The sequence below is a fragment of the Apium graveolens genome, chromosome 6, assembly GCF_009905375.1.
Source record: "Apium graveolens cultivar Ventura chromosome 6, ASM990537v1, whole genome shotgun sequence".
In the NCBI taxonomy this organism is placed as follows: domain Eukaryota; kingdom Viridiplantae; phylum Streptophyta; class Magnoliopsida; order Apiales; family Apiaceae; genus Apium; species Apium graveolens.
The window spans coordinates 152,474,772-152,494,959 of record NC_133652.1 but is presented as its reverse complement, the minus strand read 5'-3'; the positions used below and the strand labels follow the sequence as shown (position 1 = coordinate 152,494,959).

The window sequence follows — 20,188 nt, the reverse complement described above, 5'->3', positions numbered from 1 at the left end:
TCAACTTCAAGCTTTTGACGATAAAAGTGGACTCTTTGGCTAATTATGGAGTTAATCAAATCACTAGTGTGTGTGAGCTTTATGCGGGGCACATGAAACTGAGCAGTGTGCTATTTCTTGAGAATCAGCTCAATTTGTGAGCAACTTCCAGAGATCACAGCAGCAAGCTCCAGCCACTTATCATCCAAATAACCGCAATTATCCTACTTCAGCTAGAGTAACAATCAGAATGCGGTGCAACAATCTTATCAGCCATACACAGCAAAGCAGTATAACCCTCCTGGGTTTCAGCAACCGCAATATGCCCCTAGGCAACAACTTCAACTTTAGCAATTACCGCAAGCTAATGAAAAATCTGAATTGGAGGAGTCGAGGCTCATGTGCAAGAGCCAAGCTATTTATATCAAGACGTTGGAGAATCAGATTGGGCAATTGCTAATGCATTACTAAATCGTCAACCTGGCACGCTTCCGAGCGATACTAAAGTGCCATGCAAGAAGGAAGCTAAGGAGCATGTTAAAGCAATTACACTGAGGTCTGTTAAGGTTGTAAATCCTGAAAAAGCTAAGACTCCAGATTCTGAAGTTGAGGCTGAAGAAGAAGAAGTGCAGAAGGAAGCAGAAGTGGAACCAAGGAAGACTACTATGGAGCACACTCCTCCTGAGGGTAATACAGAGGTGAAACAGATCTATCCTCCACCTTCTTTTCCTAAAAGGCTATAGAAGAAAAACCTGGATAATCAGTTTGAGAAGTTTCTGGAGGTGTTCAAAAAACTTCACATTAACATACCTTTCACTGAAGCTCTTGAACAAATTCCTAATTACGCGAAGTTCATGAAAGGTATTCTCTCTAGAAAAGTGAAGCTTGATGACTTGGAGATCGTTGCTCTCACGGAGTAATGCAGTACGGTGCTGTAACAAAATTCCTCCGAAGCTTAAAGATCCTGGAAGCTTCACTATTCCTTGCAAAATTGGAAAGGTGTCTTTTGACCAGTGTTTATGTGACTTGGGAGCTAGCATCAATCTGATGCCCTTGTCAAACTTTAAGAAGTTGGAGTTGCCTGATCCAAAGCCTACTTATATGACTTTGCAGTTGGCCGACCGTTCTATTACATATCCGTGAGGTATTGTGGAGGATGTCTTGGTCAAGGTGGATAAACTCATCTTCCCTGCTGATTTTGTAATTATTGATTTCGAGGAGGATAAGAAGATTCCCATAATCTTGGGAAGACCCTTCTTGGCTACTGGACGAACCTTGATAGATGTGCAGAAAGGTGAGCTCACCATGCGAGTGATGGATCAGGATGTAGCTTTTAATGTGTTCAATTCCATAAAATTCCTTACATAAAATGAGGAGTGTTTTAAGGTGGAGATGGTCGATTCTGTAGTCAATCTGAACTCGATCAATTGCTAAGATCTGATGCCTTAGAAAAAGCCTTATTGGGGAATTCCGATAGTGAAGATAATGAAGGTGAAGAGCACTTGCAATACTTGAATGCTTCTCCCTGGAAGAGAAAGATGGATATGACTTTTGAATCTCTTGGATTGGAGGAGCAGAAAAGTTCTCCAAAGCGCCTCAAGCCATCTATTGAGGAAGCTCCTACTCTTGAGCTTAAGCCTTTACCTGAATATTTGAGGTATGCATTTTTAGGTGATGCATCTACTTTGCCTGTTATTATTGCATATGATCTTTCAGGTAGCGACGAGGAGAAGATTTTGAGAATTCTTAGAGAATTCAAATCGACAATTGGTTGGACTATAGCAGATATCAAGGGAATCAGCCCTTTGTATTGCATGCACAAAATTCTGCTAGAGAAAGGAAGCAAGCCTACTGTTGAGCAACAGAGAAGGCTAAATCTGATCATGAAACAGGTTGTGAAAAAGGAAATCCTCAAGTGGCTAGATGCAGGGATCATCTATCCTATTTCTAACAGTTCATGGGTGAGCCCAGTTCAGTGTGTGCCAAAGAAAGGTGGTATCACTGTGGTAGCTAATGAGAAGAATGAGCTTATTCCTACACGAACAGTCACGGGGTTGAGAGTTTGCATGGATTATAGGAAGCTAAATAAGGCTACAAGGAAGAATCACTTCCCTCTTCCTTTCATTGATCAGATGCTTGATAGGTTGGCTGGGCATGATTACTATTGTATTCTAGATGGCTATTCGGGATATAATCAGATCTGCATCGCTCCAGAAGATCAAGAGAAGACTACATTCACATGTCCTTTTGGTATTTTTGCATTCCGAAGAGTTTCTTTTGGGCTATGTGGAGCACCAACCACTTTTCAGAGATGTATGATGGCTATCTTCTCTGATATGATTAGTAATAATGTAGAAGTGTTCATGGATGATTTCTCGGTCTTTGGAACTTCTTATGATGAATGCTTGCATAATCTTGGGTTAGTGCTAAAAAGGTGCGTTGAGACCAATTTGGTTCTCAATTGTGAGAAATGTCATTTTATGGTGCGCCAATGCATCATTCTTGGTCACAAGGTTTCTAGTAAGGGTCTTGAGGTGGACAAAGCCAAGGTGGGGGTTATTGAAAATCTTCCTCCACCAATTTCTGTTAAGGGAATTCACAGTTTTCTTGGTCATGCGGGTTTCTATAGGCGTTTCATCAAGGACTTCTCTAAGATTTAGAAGCCGTTATGTAATTTGCTAGAGAAAGATGTTCCTTTCAAGTTTGATGACGAGTGCCTCACTCCTTTTGAGATACTGAAGAAGATCTTGATTACGGCACCTGTCATAACTGCACCTGATTGGTCTGAACCATTTGAAATGATGTGCGATGTAAGTGACTATGTAGTTGGAGCAGTTCTTGGGCAAAGAAGGAACAATATATTTCATGTAGTCTACTATGCTAGTAAGACTCTGAATGGTGCTCAACTGAACTAAACCACTACTGAGAAATAACTTTTGGCTATTGTCTATAGTTTTGAGAAATTTCGATCTTATCTACTTGGGATGAAGGTGACAGTTTTCACTGATCATGCTGCCATTCGATATCTCATCTCGAAGAAGGACTCGAAGCCTAGATTGATTCGATGGGTTCTTTTACTTCAAGAGTTTGAATTAGAGATCAAGGAAAAAAATGGAACTAAAAATCAATTCGCTGATTATCTCTCGCGTTTAGAGGATCCAATTGCTACTTCACTGGATAAGACATTAATAAATGAGACTTTTCCCGATGAGCAGCTGTTTGGAGTGCAAGAGGAAGAACCGTGGTTTGCAGACATTATGAACTACCTTGTGAGTAATATCATGCCTCCCGACTTGTCGTACACTCAAAGAAAAAAGTTTTTGCATGAAGTGAAGTGGTATATGTGGGATGAGCCGTTACTTTTTGGACAAGGAGCTGACCAAATCATCAGGAGATGTATTCCTTACAGCGAAACGGGGGGGGGGGGGGATCTTACGAGATTTCCACTCAACGGATTATGGAGGACATTATGGTGGAGAAAATACATTATCTCGTATTCTTCAAGAAGGTTTCTTTTGGCCGACTTTGTTTAAAGATGCTCATCATTTCATTTTGAAATACGATCGATGTCAAAGTGTGGGTAATATGTCTAAGAGGGATGAGATACCTCTTAATGTGCTTCTCGAGGTTGAAGTTTTTGATGTTTGGGGAATTGACTTCATGGGGTCATTTGTCTCATCTTGTAACAATCAGTATATCTTGTTGGCGGTTGATTATGTGTCGAAATGGGTTGAAGTTAAGGCGTTTCCAATGAACGATGCGAAGGTAGTGCTTAATTTTCTTCACAAGCAGATATTCACAAGATTTGGAACTCCAAGAGTCATAATCAGTGATGAGGGGTCGCATTTCTGCAATCGTAAGTTCACTATAATGATGCAAAGGTATAATGTGAATCATCGCATTGCTACGGCTTATCATCCTCAGCTGAATGGTTTCAGGTCAAGCTGAGGTATCTAACAGAGAGATCAAGTGCATTTTAGAGAAAGTTGTGTGTCCATCGATAAAAGATTGGTCTTTGAAGCTTGATGAAGCTGTTTGGGCGTATCGAACAACATACAAGACTCCATTGGGAATGTCGCCATATCAGTTGGTTTATGGTAAGGGGTGTCATTTGTCGATGGAGCTCGAGCATAAAGCGTATTGGGCTTTGAAGAAGTTGAATCTGGACTTGGATGCAGCTAGAAAGAAGAGAATGCTTCAATTGAATGAACTCGACGAGTTTTGACTTCAAGAATATGAAAACAATAAAATATATAAGGAGAAAGTCAAGAGGTGGCACGATAGGGGTCTAGTTCTCAAATCATTTGTGCTAGGGCAACAAGTTCTTTTATTCAACTCTCGTCTCCGTCTTTTTCCTGGAAAGTTGAAGTCAAGGTGGTCAGGGCCCTTTATAATCAAAACTGTGTTTCCATATGGAGCGGTGGAAATTTTTGAGAATGATCTGGGCCAAGCATTCAAAGTAAATGGTCAGAGGTTGAAGCATTACTATGGTGACACGAAAAACCGTGAGGTGGTTAGTGTCGTTTTATTATCCGTTTGATCTCGCGTTTCTACGTCAAGCTAACGACGTAAAGCAAGCGCTTCTTGGGAGGCAACCCAAGTTTATTGTACATTAGTAGATAGAGGAAAAAGAAAGAAAGGAGAAAAATTCAAAAAAAAATAAATCAACAATTTGAAAATTTTCGGGGCCAACTACAGTGGCACGGCGCGCCCGCGTTGAGGAAGCGGGGCGGCCGTGCCAATTCTCCAGAGATAGAGCGCGCCGGCGCTGCCTAGCGGGGCGGCCGCGCTGGAAAGACAGAAGCACGGCGCGCCCACGCTGAGGTAGCGTGCGGCCGTGTTGTCCCCGAATTCTGTAAAAAAAATAAAAAGCTGGAAATAAAGAGAAAATCAGGGACTTCTTTTAAATCAATTCCTACCCGAATTTTACTCTTCCACATCCCAAATTTCCCTCTCCAAAACAAACCCATTATTCCCACTATTCCCATAATTAATTCCCACTTCTATTCCATATCTAATTCTCTCATTACCTCCTATATATATACATACACTTATACACAAACTTCTCCATCACTTCTCAAATTCTCAAACACAATTCTCTCTCAAACACTTATCTGTTATTCTCTCTTATTCAATCCCAATGGCACCCAAGAGACAAAGAACTCAAGTAAGCAGCATCACCACTGATTCTTCGAGTGCAGGTGGTGTGAGGCCAAGGTTTTTCACTCCCGAGGCTGAAGCGGAGTATATGAGGCTTCTCTTGAAGCCTATAGCCAAGGAGCGTGGTTTTCTTCCATCGGGGAAGGATGGTAGGTTGTTGGAGATGATCTTGGAGATGGGTTGGGTTGCTTTTTGCGAGGCACCCGCTGTTGTACCCATGAGTGTTGTTTGAGAGTTTTATGCTAATGCGAAGGCGGAGAAGAATAGTTTAACTGTGGTTAGGGGGATGACGGTGGAGTACAGTGCTGAGGGGATAAGGAGGATGATTGATCAGCCCGCGAGGAGGCCCGGTCAGGACACCTGGAACGATACGACTCCAGAGGATTCTGATTTGGATTTGATTATTGCCACTCTGTGTGTACCTGATACTCATTAGAAGTTCAAGAGGGGCACGACTGATTATGCCACATTCCCTACTTCGTGCATGAACAGGTTTGCACGCGCATGGAATTTTTTTATTTGTGCTAATATCATGCCATCTTCTCATATGCATGAGGTTACTATGGAGCGTGCACATTTGTTGTGGGGTATTCTGCAGGGTGACTATGTGGACCTTGGTATGATTATTCACCAAGGTATTACGAGGTTTTTGTGAGGGAGTACTACGGGTTTCATACCCTATGCGTCTATTGTGATGAAGTTGTGTGCGACAGTTCGTATCCGTTGGGCCACTCATGAGCAGCTTTAGCTTCCTCGTTCTGCTAAAAATAGTTCGACAATATTGAGTGTGGTAGAGTGGTACGGTGGTAAGCCCGATCCTAAGGGGCTTGGTTATTTATTTATTCTTCTTTCGGGCAAGCGGCCATATGATCAGATGTATGCTGGTGGTTCAAAGTTTGCCCGTGAGGCGGGCTGGAGAGCTCAGTTGGGTGAGGAAGTAGAGCCATCCCAGTCACAGCAGCCATCACAGCAGGAGCAGGAGGAAGCATGGGTGGATGTTAGAGTTGGTATGAGCATGGCGCAGTATAGGCGTCTAGCGAGGAGGATGGATGCGATGCATGACATCCATAGTCGGTTTGCACATGATCTCACCCAGGCATTAGGGACTGCATTCAGAGCCACAGGTGTGGACATCCAGCGGCCAGTATTTGGCGAGGACTCCGTGTATCCACCTCCATACATGCCTGACACTCCACCGTTGCGGGTGAGGATCCTGATTCCGAGTAGGTATGCCTGATTCCTTACTATTACCTTCACTAAGGACAGTGAAAATTTTAAGTTTGGGGGTAGTAGTTGAAGAAATATATTTTGTGTGAGTCGCATATTTTTGCATATTTTGCCATATAGTTTTTTTTATTTTTGTTATTTTTATGATAGTTTGTTCATATAGTTCATGAATTTGCATAATAACATGATCCCTTAGATGATTTTTCCGATTGACTTGTGATATTGATACTGGTGTAGTGATGTCGTGTTTAGTGATGTTAAATCTTATCGAATTGATTTGCATGCTAGAGACACTTGTATTTCACTAAGTCTTATAGGTTGCTTGAGTGCTAGATCATGACCATGGTTTGTTTGTTTGTCAAAGTTAAATCGCTTGTTTATATTTAGAATTTAGATATTCTCTTAATAATAAATTAACATGGATTTTTAAAAAATTGGAGAAATTGGATTTAATTGCTAGTTGTTGTGGTTAGGTGTCAAATGACTTGTAGCCGACTCATATTTATATGAGTAGTCTAGGGTTGAACGAGATGGAGCGAAATACACTCGTTCAGAAATTTGAAAAAAAAAGAAAAGAAAAAAAGGAAAAAAAAGAAAAAAAGAAAAATAAGTGTTATGTATAATTGATCACGAGTGGGCTCTTTAGTACTCGAGTTATTAAGTTCTTAGGGGACTTTGTGCCTAGTGACCTAAGGCTTTTATAATCTAGGATCCGCTAACATAACGCTCGCTCCATGGGTACTATTATATAAGTCTTCTGTGGACCTCACTCATTGCACGGTCAAATAAGAATACTTGTGTTGTTTTGTTGTGAAATAAAAGCATGAATCCATATAAAACTCCAATATAAGAATTGAAGTGCTATAAGGTTTTTGAGTCTAGCTTTTATTTTATTTATAACCTTGCGATTGCTTTGATGAGTAGTTAATCATGATTATTGATTTAGTTACGATAGTATATCTGTAAGCATTTCCACACACACACGTCTCTGGTTTGTAAGTTAATTTGTAAGGTTTGATTGATCTGTACGTGAATAACTGCATTTGTTGAGATGTTTCTTGTTGATTGGTTTAGTTATTTTATGGGGATCGTTGCATTCATTTAATTGCATTCATGCATTTTTATTTCTTGTTTTTTGAGTCTGTTTATGCTTGAGGACAAGCATCGATTCAAGTTTGGGGGCATGTTGAGTGACATTTATGACACTTTATAATGCTCCATTAAGCTTTGAATTGGTGTTATTGTACTCAAGTTGTTGGTGTTTTTATGTGTTCTCTAGTATTTTTGCATTTCAGGCATTAATCTGAAATTCAGGTGAATTAGCATTGATTTGATGCTAATATGGTGTTAGGATGGTGTCCAAGGAATAAATCTCGTGAAGAACAACTCATTGCAGCAAGAAAAGAAGAGAATATAAATTTTCTCCAGAAGGTCGGCGCGCCCACGCCCAAAGTACAGAGACACAGAGCGCCTGCAGTGATCAAGCGCGCGGCCGCGCCGGATCGGGATTTTATAATCCTGATTCTTGTGGGCTTTTGATTGGAGGAATTCTACTATGCATGGACTGCTATATATACCTAAATAAAGGTCGTTTTCAAGAGAGACGTACCAGAGCACAAGGAGAAGGCGTAAGAATATCATTTTAGCACAATTCAACGAGGGTGAAGAATATCTAGTTTATACTCGTGATTCCTTGTTCTAAGTTATAACTTTGGATGCTAGTTTTCTTATTAGTGAACCTATACTCTTGTTTCGTACTTGGTTTATTAATTATTGAGTATAAAGACTACGTTTATTATACCATGATTTCATCGGAACCCATGTTGTTGATGAGTCCAATTATAGGCTAATCGTTATCGTGGGGTTCTAGCTGATTTATTTATGGATTTCTTTAGTTAATTTACTTCGATGCCTTAGTGTATGGTGATTGTATGATAACCTAGTATTGGTTGTGCTTATTCGTCTTATGAGCGTCGCGAACTTATAAGATAGCGTGTTAATCTTTAATGAACCGATAGTGAATTTAAGGATTTAGAACTTGCCATGCTAGTATAAGTTCATGTGTTACTGTTATGCATGATTCTTAGGTAATTTTAACCATCTTACTTGCCCTATGTAATCACGATAGATAACTTGTGCCATTATGTTGTCAAATTCTATAGACATATAGGGTCTCAATATAATTGGTGTCTGTTCAGCTTCTATCTCTTTTGTGGATGTCTGGCAATATGTTATTCGCGCAACGAAAGTTGGCGTTTAGCAGTTTCGTATTGTCTGATTAGTGTCATCACCATTATATGCTAAGGTTAAGAATGAAAAGGCTATTGAATGAAGTTAGAATCCCATGTTTGTGTCATATATTATTCAACTCTCCTTAATCTCTTAGTTAATATTTTCTAGTATAATTCTCAATAATTCATCGTAGTATAATCAAAACCCAATTTGTTATTCGTCTTGGCATTGAATAATAGCCATATCATTGTTGCATAAGTGCGTAAATCACAAAGTTAACCTAAATTAGTCCATGTGGGAATGAACTAGAAATAATTCTATATTACTTGCGATCAGGTATACTTGCGTGAATTATTAGCGCGTGCTTAGCGACTAACAACAACACTATTTAGGGTAAACATATACCCTGATATGGATTTACCATCATCTATTTCTGACTGAAAACTAGAGTCTGTATACCCCTCTATTTTCAACTCAGAACCATCATAAACAAGGAAAATTTCCTTAATCCTTCTTAAGTACTTCATGATATTTTTCACTGCTTTCCAGTGTTCTTCACCCGGATCAGACTGAAATATGCTTATCACACTAAGTGAGTGAGCAACATCGGGCCGAGTACATAACATCGCGCACATGATATATCCTATTGTGGAAGCATAAGGAATCCTACCCATGCGCTCTCTCTCTTCAGATGTATTTGGAGACATTTTCTTGGAAAGAGAAACTCCATGGCTCATGGGAATGAGTCTTCTCTTGGAGTTTTCCATGCTATATCTCTTTAGCACTTTTTTGATGTGTGTACTTTGGGTCAAGCCTAACATTCTCTTTGATATATCTATATAGATCTTCATTCCAAGAATGTAAGATATCTCTCCCAAGTCCTTCATCGTGAAGTTTTTAGATAGCCACACTTTGACTGATTTAAGCATCATTATATCATTCCCAATGAGAAGTACGTCGTCCACATACAGTATTACGAATGTTATCATGCTCCCACTAACCTTCTTGTAGATGCATGGTTCATCCATATTTTTGATGAAATCAATATCTTTGACTGTCTCATCAAAACGGGCGTTCCATGTGCGAGAAGCTTGCCTCAGTCCGTATATGGATCGATTCAGCTTGCAAACTAGATGTTCATTTTCTTTAGAAATAAATCCTTCTGGTTGTGTCATATACACATCCTCTTCAAGTTTCCCATTGAGGAAGGCCGTTTGCACGTCCATTTGTCATATCTCATAGTCATAGTAAGCCGCAATCGCAAGCAAAATTCGAAAATGTAGGTTTGTTTCTAGAAATGCGACCTTCTTGGAGAAACAGTTTATCCTTGAAGGTCAACCTTTGTTCGGTGTAAAGTAATATCCTAAATTCTCTTTAGGATATCCCACAAACATACATTTTATGGATCTTGATTCCAACTTTTCAGATTCAATTTTCTTAATAAAAGCCAGACATCCCCAAATCTTAATGTGTTTAAGATTTGGCTTCCTTCTTTTCCATATCTCATATGGAGTTTTTGGAACAGATTTAGAAGGTACCTTGTTCAGTAAATATGCTGAAGTTTCTAAGGCATAACCCCAAAGAGATACTGGAAGATCTGTATAGCTCATCATAGACTGAACCATGTTCAACAAACTTCGGTTCCTTTTTTCAGAAACTCCGTTCAATTGTGGAGTGCAGGAGGTATCCATTGTGATAGTTTACCGTTTTCTTTGAGATGATTTTGGAACTCCCTACTTAAGTATTCACCTCCTCGATCTGATCGAAGAACTTTAATACTCATTTTGGTTTGTTTTTCTGCTTCATATCTATACCCTTTGGACTTTTTAAAAGCTTCAGACTTGTATTTCATTAAATACATATATCCAAATCTAGATTTATCATCCGTGAAAGTAATGAAGTATGAAAATCCTCCCATAGCTTGTGTTGACATTGGTCCACATATATCTGTGTTTACCAAGCCTAACATATCCGCAACTCTCTCTCCATGTCCAGTAAATGGAGATTCGGTCATCTTACCCATGAGACAAGATTCACATACCGGATATGATTCAAAATCAAATGGTTCAAGTAACCCATCTTGGTGTAATGAGCATAATCTTTTATCACTAATATGACCTAGCCTATAGTGCCATATATAGGTTAGATTTTCATCATCTCTTTTCTTTTATTAGTTTGTTTAATCTGAAGTAAATCATTTCCCAAGTCGCATACATACAAACCATTATTTAAAGTACCACAACCATAATGGACATTATCTCTAAGAATAAAACATTCATTATTCTTAATAATAAATGAAAAACCATCCAAATCCAACATAGAAATAGAAACAATATTTCTCACAATATAGGGAATGTAATAACAATTATTCAAAATAATAGTCTTGCCTGTAGGCATATGTAAACTAAATGATCCTACATATATGGCAGCAACCCTTTCTCCATTGCCCATACGTCAAATCCCTTCATCTTCTTCAAGAGTACTACTCCCCTTTAGTCCCTGCAACGAATTGTAAATATGAGAACCACAGGCGGTATCTAATACCCAAGTAGAAATTTGACTTAGTGACATATTAACTTCGATCATGAACATACCTAGGACTGCACAGAATTCTGGTCTGGACTAGTAACCCGGACCGGGTCTACCGGTCCAAGACCCGGACCGGACCGAACATACCCGGTCCGATCCCCGGTCCTTATAATTGAAAAAATCCGGTCTTCGGTCCCGTCCGGTACAAGACCTGAAAAAATCCGATCCAAACCTGAATGGACCTTAATTCATATTTATAATTATTTATTTTTACTTTATGTCTTGTAAAATCATATATAAATATTAAAAATTCACCCATATCATATTTTTATCTAAATTAATAGATAATAAATAAATAAAATAAATTAAATCGATACTACACTTTAAATTAATAATTTTGTACTTCATGTGATAAAATATTGATATTCATACCCTTAAAAATTGATATTTACTTTTAAAATAATAAAATATGCACTTACTTTTAAATTTTATTGACGTACCAAGTAACAAACTTTTTAATCTCTATAAATTTGAAAGAAAAATTAAAATAAAATTATATAAAAATAAATTTTTTTATATAAATATTAATTAAACCAATCCAACCGGTCCCGTTCCAGTCCAAACCGGGTTTTTCAGGTCCGGACTGGTCCCAGGACCAGATAGAGCTGTTAGGACGTTAACACGCGCTAATAATATACGCAAATATACGCGTTCACAAGTAGTATAAGATTTAGATCAAATTTGCTCCCATAGAGACTGGTTTAGGTTAAGTTCAATTTATGCACCTAAGCAACAATGATATGGTTATTATCCAATGCTAAGACAAATAACAAGTTGAGATTGTTTATAACTAAGAATTAAACTAACAATTATAACTAAGAGAACAAGAGTGGTTGAATTAATATATATGAAATACATGGGATCCTAACTTCATTAAATACTTCATTCAATAGGCTTTTTGTTCTTAACCTTAGCATGTAATGGTGATGACACTAATCAGATAACACGAAACTAATAAACGCCAACTTTCGTTGTACGAATACCCTACTACCAAGCATCCACAAAAGAGATAGAATTTGAATAGACACCAATTATGCTTAGTCCTTATATGTCTATAATAATTGAAAACATAACGGTTTAATGCGCAAGTTATCTATCATGATTATATAGGGCAAGTAAGATGGTTAAAATTACCTACGAATCATGCATAACAATAACACATGAACCTATGCTAGCATGGAAAGTTTTAAACCTCTATATTCACTGTCGCTTCAATAGAGATTAACACGCTATCTTATATGTTAGCTACGCACATAAGACGAATAAGCATAACCAATACTAGGTTATCATACAATCACCACACACTAATATATCGAAACAATTTAACTAAAGAAATCCATAAATAAATCCCCTAGAACCCCACAATAACGATTAGTTCATAATCGAACTCATCATCACCATGAGTTCCAATGAAAGTATGATAATAAACAATATAAGAGTACTAGGGTTCAAAGACAAATCGAAAATAAGCATCCAAGTATCGCCTAAATTAAAGAAAGCAAATGTCTTCTTCTTTATAGCTGTCTCGTGCTCTCTAGGTCTTCTTATTGCTCTCCTAGGTCTCCTTGTTGTTAAAAACGTCTATTTATTGGTATATATAGGCTCCAGGATGGCCAGGACTCTCAAAATCTTCAATTTCGACTAAAATCAGGATTCTTGGGCAGAAACTGGGCGTGGGCGCGCTGTTTTCGGGCGCGGCCGTGCTGGAATAGTGTTTTCAGCAGCGCGGGCGCGCTGGTTCTGGTGCAGCCGCGCTGACATTCTGGAAAAATTCTGACAATTCTTCTTTTGGCCGTATCTTGAGTTCTGCTCGTCAGAATTAGGCGATTCAATTGCCCACGCGAAGCTAACGAGATTCTATACAACTTTAGAATGACCTAGGCTTCCAATTCTGATCTCTTTTCAGCATATTTCTTTAAAAATCTTCTTTCTTCATTTAACTGATACCTGAAATGCAATAATGCAAAAACACATTAAAAATACCAACAACTTGAGTCCAAAACACCAACTTAAGCCTGAAATGAAGCGTTCAAAGTAGATATAAAATCTACTTATCACACCCCCAAACTTGAATCGATGCTTGTCCTCAAGCATAAATAGACTCAAAACTATAAAACAAACCTAATGCAAGAATGTAACTACGCGAATGCAACTAAATGATAATGCAATCGATCCCCTCAGAATAACCATAACCAAATGAATAAGCCAATGCCTCTAGGAATGCAATAACTCAAAACAGAGTTCGAATAAATCTCAAAAATCAACTCACAAACCAGAACATGCGTGTGTGGATGCTTAACATATCTACTCTTGAAACTAGATCAATAACCATAACTTATCTTCCATCAAAACAATCATAATTTTAGAAATATAATAGACGTAAAATACATAATGACTCTCAACACCTTATTTCTACTAGAGTTATACAAGGATTCACGCTATTTTTGAACACATAACAACATGCTTATTTGACCGTGCAATGAATGAGCTCCCAAAAGATTTATGCAATAATACCCATGTAGCGAGCGTTAGGTTAGCAGATCTCAGACTATAAAAGCATTAGGTCACTAGGCACAAACTACCCTAGAACTTAATAACTCGAGTATTAAAGAGCTCACTCTTGATCAATTGTGCATAAACACATACCTTTTCTTTCTTTATTTTTTCTTTATTTTTTCTTTTTTTCTTTTTTCAACAATTTCTGAATGAGTGTGTTTCGCTCCATCTCATTCAACCCTAGACTACTCATAAAACTATGAGCCGGCTACTAGCCATTTGACGCCTAGCCTTATGACAACTAGCAATGAAATCCAAGCTTTTTTCCAGATAAAAAAATCAGTGTATTTACGTCATTACGAGAATATCACAAATTCTAAATATAACCAAGTGATTAAATCTCAACAACAAACAAGTATGATCATGATCTAGATCAAAAGCGACCTTATAAAACTTTGTAAAAATATTTTTTCTAGCATGCAAATCAATTCATTAGGACTTAAACATCCCTCTATTTGTCATCACCACACTCAAATTAACATCAACTTATCATTAGGGGTGAGTATTGGGTGAAATGGTCGGGTTTGGAGATCATAACCATCCAAACCAAATTTATCGGTTATACATTTTACGTAACCATAACCGTTTAAGATGAAATCAAACCACCCAAACTATAACGGTTTGGTTTGGGCGGTTTCGGTTTTAAACCACTAAAATAAACTATATTAATATTTTTTCAAGCAGCTAGCAAAAGAAAAATACTAAAAAAGGAAGTGATAATATTACATAATATTTGTTCATAAAATATTTAATCTGGAACGAAGTACAGAAGATTAAAAATAAAAAATGTTCTTAATCACTTGCACAAGATCAAATTTGGAATGCTAAAAACCAAAATGATCCACTTTTGGTGTCACTGTCCTCTGCTCATCTCAGTGTACCACCTGAAAAAATAGTGTAAAGATATGTCAGTGCATACAACAGGGAAATTTTAAAATTTTATTAATTAAAAGCATATTTATAATTTTAAGAATTGACAATACCAAACAAAAATCACTGTATGAAATAGAAATGATCAAACATTCTGTTCATCGGCCTCCACAGCTTCATCCAAATCTGTGATAATTAAGTAGAAACCATTACATATGTACCTCAAATTAATAAATTATATATGTACTGAAAATGGGAAAATGGCAGGAAGTAGAAAAAGTTACTACAATTATTTACCTTTTGTTATTTCTTCATACTTTTCCAAATCCACAAGCATTTTACGGAGTTGAATAGGCTATTTTGGGGTTTTTAACCAACTCTGAGAGCAAATTAAAGTTTCTACTGTTTTTGGGAGCAAACTTGTCCGGAATGTATCAATGACTCTACTACCAGTAGAGAATGCAGATTCTGATGAAACTGTTGATACTGGAATAGCCAATAAATTATGTGCCATTTTTGAAAGAGTAGGATATTTGTGAGCATTTACCTTCCACCATAAAAGTACATCCAGCTCCTTCACTTTTGCGTCAAATCTATCCAAGAAATACATCTCCAATTCAGACTTGTTATCATGTGATTCTTCTGCCATCATATCATCTTCATATGCCTTTGACCTTTCTAACTTTAAAACCGCATACATATCTAAACCGGTAGAAGGTGTTTCCATTTCTCCTGCACATCCTCTATTATCCATAAAACTTGTGTTGGGATGAGTGCCAGTGGATTCGTAGTATTTAAATAACTTGTCGAGTGTTTCTCTCACCCTGCTAGTTATATAACTACTTTTTCCAAAATCATAGTCACACAGCCTCTTGATGTTCCATTCTACATACTTCATTTTGTATCTTGGGTCCAAAACAACACAAACAAATAACAAGTAATTGATATTGTCATAATTTCCCCAATACTTATCATACTTTTTTTTCATTTCCTTTGCCATATTTGTCAAAGTCACATCTGTACTTGAACTTGCCATCCATTTTATCATATCATGCACTTGAAGCATTTCATTGAAGAACAAGTTTGACGTGATGGATAATGAACTCGAAAACATGATAGTGCAATCGTAGAAGAGTTTTAAAAACTGAACAAACATTCTAGCAGTAGCCCAATCTTCTTTTTTAGGAGGTCCTCCTTTTTTTCGTTCAAAATAAGTCTTATATCCCTTATCTTCTTCTTCTAGTCTTTCAAATGCTTTTTCAAAATCAATCGAACTCTCCAACATAAGATAGGTAGAATTCCATTTAGTGTCTACATCCATCGATGGAAGAAACTTGGATCTAATTTTTTCAATCTCAACACACCTCTTAAATGTATCTAACCTAGCAGGAGAAGCACGGACATACTTAACAGCATTTCTAATTGCTTCCACAGATGCAATTTCTTCTTCTAAGCCATCTTTTACAACCAAATTTAAGATGTGGGCTGCACATCTAACCTGAAGAAACTCATTGTCACAAATACAAGAATTCCATTTGTTAGTTTTGGTTGCCAAGTACTTAACGAGATCATTATTTGACATTGCATTATCAAGAGTCAGTGACAATATATTATCAATCCCCCACTCTAACAAGCATTTCTCAACCACTTTTCCAAGTACTGCTCCTTTATGACTTACAACTTGTCGAAAATTCAGAATCTTTTTTTATAGTATCCAATCATCATCTATCCAATGGGCAGTTAAACACATGTAATTAATCTTTTGATTAGAAGTCCAACAATCTGTAGTCATGCTTATACGCCTACCTCTAATTGCATGCTTTAACTTTTTCTTTTCCTCTTTATGCACTTTAATACAATCTCGCGCAACAGTCCACCTAGATGGAAGGACAAACCTGGGCTTTAAGCATTTACTGTATTTTATGAAACCTTGACCTTCAACCATTCTAAAAGGGTACTCATCAATTATTACCTTTTCTGCTAATGCCTTCCTACACTCCTCAAAGTTAAAAGTATGAGCTTTAAGGGTACCCCCGATTCCCTCCTTTTTCTTTTCAAACGTAAGTAGAGGTTGATTTTTGATTGCTTTTCTATTAGGATTCTTAACACATAAGTTTGTGTGGTGCCACAGACTACTAGTCCCATTTTTGTTCTCACTAACATACACCTTCTTACAAAAATTTCAAGTAGAAATATTCGGATTTTTTTGATCTTTAGTAAAGACTTTCCATACATCTGACCTTGGTCCTCTTTTTTTGGTAGGTCGAGGTTGCGGGCCTTGAGGCTGAGTTTGTTGAGTTTCCGCCATGTTTTGATCAGCATTATTTCCAGTAACACTCTGAGGTATAGGCAGAGGAACTTCACTGATATCAGGTTCAACAATTACAATCGGTGGATTGGACATAATTGGTTCTCTGCATTATTAAACAAAAAACATCAGTAAGGTACAAGATGTTGATAACATATTCAAATAGTTAAATTAAAACACATGTATTCTCACAGAACTTTCATCAAACATATGAGCCATATTCTCCAACTAAAAATAATTATGAGAAACAAATAAGTAAACCGAGTCTACAAATTCATAACTGATCAATGAATCAAAAAATGATGTAAAATTGATATCCAAAATCAGAAAAGCTCAAACAACATAGTTGGACAAATTTATAACTGATCAATGAAGATAAGAAACTAAGTTAAACATCAAAAATTATAAAATTATAGATAATGGATAATCAAGATATGAAACCAAACCTGTGAGTTAATTGGATCTTCAATAATTATTAGTAGAAAAAAGAGTGATGAGATTAATATTGAGATTTGAGGAGAAGTTGCCGCTATGTAAGTAAGATAAGATGTACTGAGCACTGAAGTTTTTTAGGGTTAGTGACTTAAAGACAACATCTGATGCTTATTATATTTTATTTATATTGTTATATATATATATATAATAAATTACTTATAATATTTTAGGGCGGTTCGGTTATAACGGGCGGTTTGATTATCAATTTTGTGGTACGGGTATATCGGTCGGTAAAATAAAAAAACCAAAACCAACCAATTTTTTTCGGTTTTTATAAAAATAAAACCGTAACCGATCCAAACCATTATAAAACCATGACTTTCGGTTTGGGCGGTTTGAAATGGTCGGTTTGGGCGGGTTTTCAAAAATTTTGCTCACCCCTACTTATCATATAGCATAGTTCATCTTAAGGGATCATGCTAAATATGCACGCAAATGCAACTATATGAAATCACATATAAAAAAATAAACAAATATGTCCTATTTGAACAATCATTGTAACGACTGGGAAATTTACGTTGTATTATATCATAATCATAATAAAATTATGTGTATTAATATGTCAATGATGTGTGATAATCTGTTAAACCTTAACTGTTACGTGTTACGTGCATTCCGTGTCATTTCTGTATTTTTAAGGTATTTTTCAGATATTTTATTTTGCATTCATCGCTTTCATTTCAAACGTCTTACGACCCAAACCATGATTTTAAAGCCAGTATTTCAAATAAAATAATGGGCCTTATTTTTCATCAAACGGCTTTTACCATCACATTATTCTGAACATCTGGATATTTTATAAATTTTCTCGTTTTACGAAAAGTGACTTTTCCGGGCCCCAATGGGTGTTAAAAACCCCACAAAAATCACATTTTTATTTTTATAAAATTATAGGACTTTTATTTATACCATTTCTTTGTATTTTTGCATTATTCACAATTTTTGGGAAATTTTGGCATATATATTGTATATATAAAATATTTATAAATTAATTTTTAATACTCAAAAATTGTAAAAATTAGGGCCCAATATTTTTATTAGATGTATAATTAGCCCCTTAATTTTATTTAGGAGTATTAATTTTACTACTATAAATAGCCTAATTATTAATTAATTATAATTAATAAATCAGTTAAATTCAGAAAAATACAAAAATTCTCTGTAATTCGGGTCGAGAAGAATAGGGTTGGGTCGAGAATTCAAGCCGTGATTTTGAGCAGATTACAGCACCAAAACAAGCGATTCAAGTACCCAAATCGAAGGTTTCGATCTGTTCTTTTCATTTCTAGCATCAATTTCAAGTTTTAATTCGTAGTTTTTGATTTTTGATTTCTAGGGTTTATGTTCGAATTAGGGCTTTTTGATTTCAGGGTTATTTTGATATTTTGATGATTGATATAGCTTGGTTATGTGATTTACAGTTGATTCATGGTGTTTAATTGATAAAACGATACCTAGATAGCAAAGTTCGATTATTAGGGTTTATACCGAATTTTCAAACTATAACTCGATGATTTCTATGAATCTTTGGTTCTTGAAAGGTTAGGGCTTTGATTGTATATGTTCTTAGCTTTAATTTGCACTATAGAACGTTAAGTTTCGTTTACAGAATCAAAAGATGGGTTTTTGGCCGGAGTTGAAGTCGGTGTTTGATCGATTTTGGCCGGAGAAGTTGTTACATGGATGATTCCAGGATGTTTTGCTTATGATTAGATTGCTGTGTTGATTTGCAATGAAAAGCACCCAAGAACCGTATCAAACGGTGTTGATTTGGGGCTATAATTGATTCACCGGAATCCGGTGAAGTCGCCGGATTCTGGAAAAATCCGGTCATGTTCTTCATGACCCGGATGGTGACCCGGTTGACCCTTGTGGTTGACCCGGTTTTGATCTGTTTTGTCAGATGGTTGGTTTCTGACAAATATTTCTGGAATTTTAATTATTTAATTATATTTTATAAAATCAGAAATCAGTTTTTATTAATTCTGAAAATTAATTAAAAATCAGTTTTAAATTCTGAAAATATTATTAATAATTCCTAAATTATTTTCTTAAATTATAAATTCGGATTTAGTGATTTAATTAAGTATTTATTTATTTATTTATTTATTTATTTATTATTTAGTAATTATTTAACAATTAAGTATTAAAATTAATCGAATTCTATGATTAAAGATTCGATAATTAGGGGAATAAAACGAATAACTCGTAATTATACGAGTAATTGAACGATTAGTTCGATTATTATTATTATTATTATTATTATTATTATTATTATTTAGACGATAGTTAATTGTTCATAAAATATCGTAATAATAACTCGTAGCGGGTAATTAAATACAGATAGTTAATTTAAGTCGCATAAACTATAATAATAACCGTAATGTTTCGATAATTATGCGAGAAACGCGAATAACTCGTAGAAATACGAGTAGTGGATCGTTGAGTTGAAATATGATTCGAATAATAACTCATTTATTTAATAATTAATGTATCAGTTAATGATATCGATTATTTACTTATAAATAATCGATCTAATCGAATAAATAACGATAAGTTGTAAATATTTGTAATAAATTATGATTAATCCTAATAATTAGGGATTAATTATTTTAAATTATTAAATAATTAATAAATAATTAATTATTAATTAATTATTTATTAATTAGTTAAAAGTGATTAATTATTTCAATAATTAATCACATAATTTTCAATAAATCATAACTTATTCATTTTAACTCCAAAAATTATAAAATAATTATTTTTGACTTT

General features: G+C 35.9%; 1 protein-coding gene across 1 annotated transcript; it reads right to left on the bottom strand.

Moving 5' to 3' along the window:
* Positions 1 to 14,610: 14,610 nt before the first annotated feature.
* On the bottom strand, positions 14,611 to 16,195 carry LOC141665535 (zinc finger BED domain-containing protein RICESLEEPER 1-like). The gene is made up of 2 exons (XM_074471520.1): positions 15,034 to 16,195; positions 14,611 to 14,627 (listed from the first exon to the last, which is right to left on the bottom strand). Exons 1-2 carry the CDS (start codon positions 16,193 to 16,195, stop codon positions 14,611 to 14,613), a joined length of 1,179 nt encoding a protein of 392 aa, XP_074327621.1.
* Between the last annotated feature and the right edge of the window lie 3,993 nt (positions 16,196 to 20,188).